General features: G+C 35.1%; 1 protein-coding gene across 1 annotated transcript in view; it reads left to right on the top strand.

Annotated features, from left to right (window-relative positions):
- Ttc7 (tetratricopeptide repeat domain 7) overlaps positions 1 to 2,500 on the top strand; it is a 125,936-nt gene that overhangs the window by 18,767 nt on the left and 104,669 nt on the right. Inside the window, exons 9-12 of the mRNA XM_086541403.1 lie at positions 241 to 370; positions 558 to 705; positions 1,028 to 1,216; positions 2,282 to 2,460. Of these exons, the coding sequence (XP_086397529.1) occupies positions 241 to 370; positions 558 to 705; positions 1,028 to 1,216; positions 2,282 to 2,460 (646 nt within the window). The remainder of the gene's footprint in view (positions 1 to 240; positions 371 to 557; positions 706 to 1,027; positions 1,217 to 2,281; positions 2,461 to 2,500) is intronic.

Here is a 2,500-nt window from a genome sequence, read left to right as displayed (position 1 = left end):
ATATCTGAATATTTATTAAATGGTATATGAAATATGGTTCTTTATGGTCTTTCATATATGCTTTTTAGGGTAAATTTTTTTATTATATCAACAATAATAGAAAGGAAAGAACTGTGTTTAGGGTATAGTATTAGATATAATTATAATTGCACAAAGCACAAGTAGTATTCAGTGCGGAGACAGAGAGGGTAATGTAAAGATTCAGATCCTGATATCAGCACCTTCCCCTTGGACCAACAGATGAAAGGAGTCGCAGCAGTTCAAGCCTCAAGTCAGGAGAGAGCCCTTGGAAACCTCAGAAGTACACGGGTACCAACCTCTTTGTGCCGAAGAACATCAATGAAGAGATTATCCTGCTTCTGCTTATTAGGTGTGTCATTGGACCTTTTCAGATATTGTCACTGAGCTACTGTCTATACTTAGTTGGATCTTTATATTTCTATGTATATATATGTGTTTGTGTGTGCACATGTGTTCATACAGGCAAGCATGTGTATGTGTGTACAAATACCACACTACCTTGTGTCTCATTTCTTTTAACATCTATTTATTAACAGTGAGGCCATGGCAGTAAGAGAAGCTGTGCTGAGTCAGTCTCCAGAATTCAAGAATGCCAGAGTTCATGCTTATGACAATGCAACAGCAGTATATGATCTTCTCTGTATATCCCTTGCCAGGAGAAAGCAACATCAGATCTTGATTGAGGTTTGTTGATAAAGGTTTATCTTTGTCTTTTTTCTTATCTAATGTCATTAGATAGTCATGCACATCTAATAGAAATATATATCCTGCATATTATAAAGTAAGTGTTTTTTCTTGTAACTAATAAAGTTAAAATATATATTTCATACTCTGTTCAAGAGCATTGAATATTTAGCCCTCTTTGTCATTTACATACAAACAATAATTAGATATTTTAATTAATGTTTATGTAATAGCTATTAAAAAATAATGTTTCATTTTATGTGTTTTTAAGTTTGACATACTAATTTACATAATCACTGACTACTTCTATCTGTTTCCCAAGGTGTTTGAGCGAGCAATGAAGTTTTCGTATGAAGCAGGCCATGTCTGGCAGCAGTTTGGCTTGGCCTTGGCATGTGGCAGGAAGTATGCCAGGGCGCTTCTTGTGCTGCAAGAGGTCCATCGCCTCATGCCATCTGAACCTCACTATTGTCTAATGGCAGCCAAGATCTGCTTCCAGCAACTTGGCAAGGTATTTTGTGCTAGTAAGATGGTTATTAGGAAAAAGAAATAGGAAATGGTATGAGACATATATAAGTTTGAGTTGTAAAAGTAGAATAAGAAGGGGAGCAACTTAATGCAAAGTCATTAATCTTTCTCCAGCTGCCCTACTTCACTTGCTTGTTACTTTAAAAGTGAAGAGTAGGGATTGGTAGTTCCTGTTATTAGGTCTCAAGACCTTTGAACTGTTAGACGCTGTGAGACAGTGAGATGCATTTAGAATGTCTAGGTATGCATTTAGAATGTCTAGGTATGCAGGGTTTTATTGTACATAGCTGTATTGTCTTTTCAAAGTTAATGTAACTATTGAACTTCATTGCTTGTTATTAATCTTTTTAGCCTAAGACAATCTGAAGGTGATACTGTAAATTATAGAAGATTAGCAAACTAAGCAGAATGAGTTTTAGCATTATTTCTCACGAAGAATAACCTAATTTAAAACAGTTATTCCTCAGGATTTTTTTCTTTTCTTTTTTCAATTCATTGATATAAATATTACAGATATCTGAAGATAAGAAGATAGTTAAATGAAGTGAAAAAAGGATTCACTGACACAGTATTGTACTTTTTTAGCAATTTCCTTTTTATTTACATCAGACAATTGTATGGTATAGAGATATTGTCCTATGACAGAAATATATTTGTTCAGTAGAATAGCATTAAGCTTTGAGATATGCATTCCATAAACTCAATCACACTAGGATATGTTTAACATGATCATTAGAATAGCAACTTCAAGAGAGTTTAATGTAAGACATTAAATTAGGGAACTGCAATACCATCTATCTCTGATATTATTACAATCTATAGGATTTAAGAAAAAAATAAAGAATGATATATTTCCAAGCATCATTTTAAAGATTTTTTTTTTTAGAATATGAAATGGAGCGTATCTTTCCTTTTGTGCATACTGGTACATGCAAAATAAGGATTAACCAGTGTGGATAAAGATTTGCACTGTGTACAAAAAAAGAAATAGGTCAAGAAGAGTAATTTTCTTCAGCCAACAGCCATAACAGCATATTATGTTTTCCAGATTGAAGAAGGCTTAGAGTGGGTAGACAAGGCCCTTAGGTCAGCTGAGGAGAGAGCCAGTGTTCTCACGGCCAGATGCTACCTTTATCATGGCCTGGGACTCACCCTGGAGGCTCACCACAAGCAACGCCACGCTGACTCCCAGGCCCTGCGTGCAAAGGCCTTAGAGTCGTTTGTAAGGTGTGCTAAATTGATGTGCTGAGTGTGATTCTTATATAAT

This window comes from Penaeus japonicus, unplaced genomic scaffold, assembly GCF_977035675.1.
Source record: "Penaeus japonicus unplaced genomic scaffold, GWHDUDI00000001_assembly GWHDUDI00000011, whole genome shotgun sequence".
Taxonomy (NCBI): domain Eukaryota; kingdom Metazoa; phylum Arthropoda; class Malacostraca; order Decapoda; family Penaeidae; genus Penaeus; species Penaeus japonicus.
This window is presented reverse-complemented; position numbering and strand designations above follow the sequence as displayed.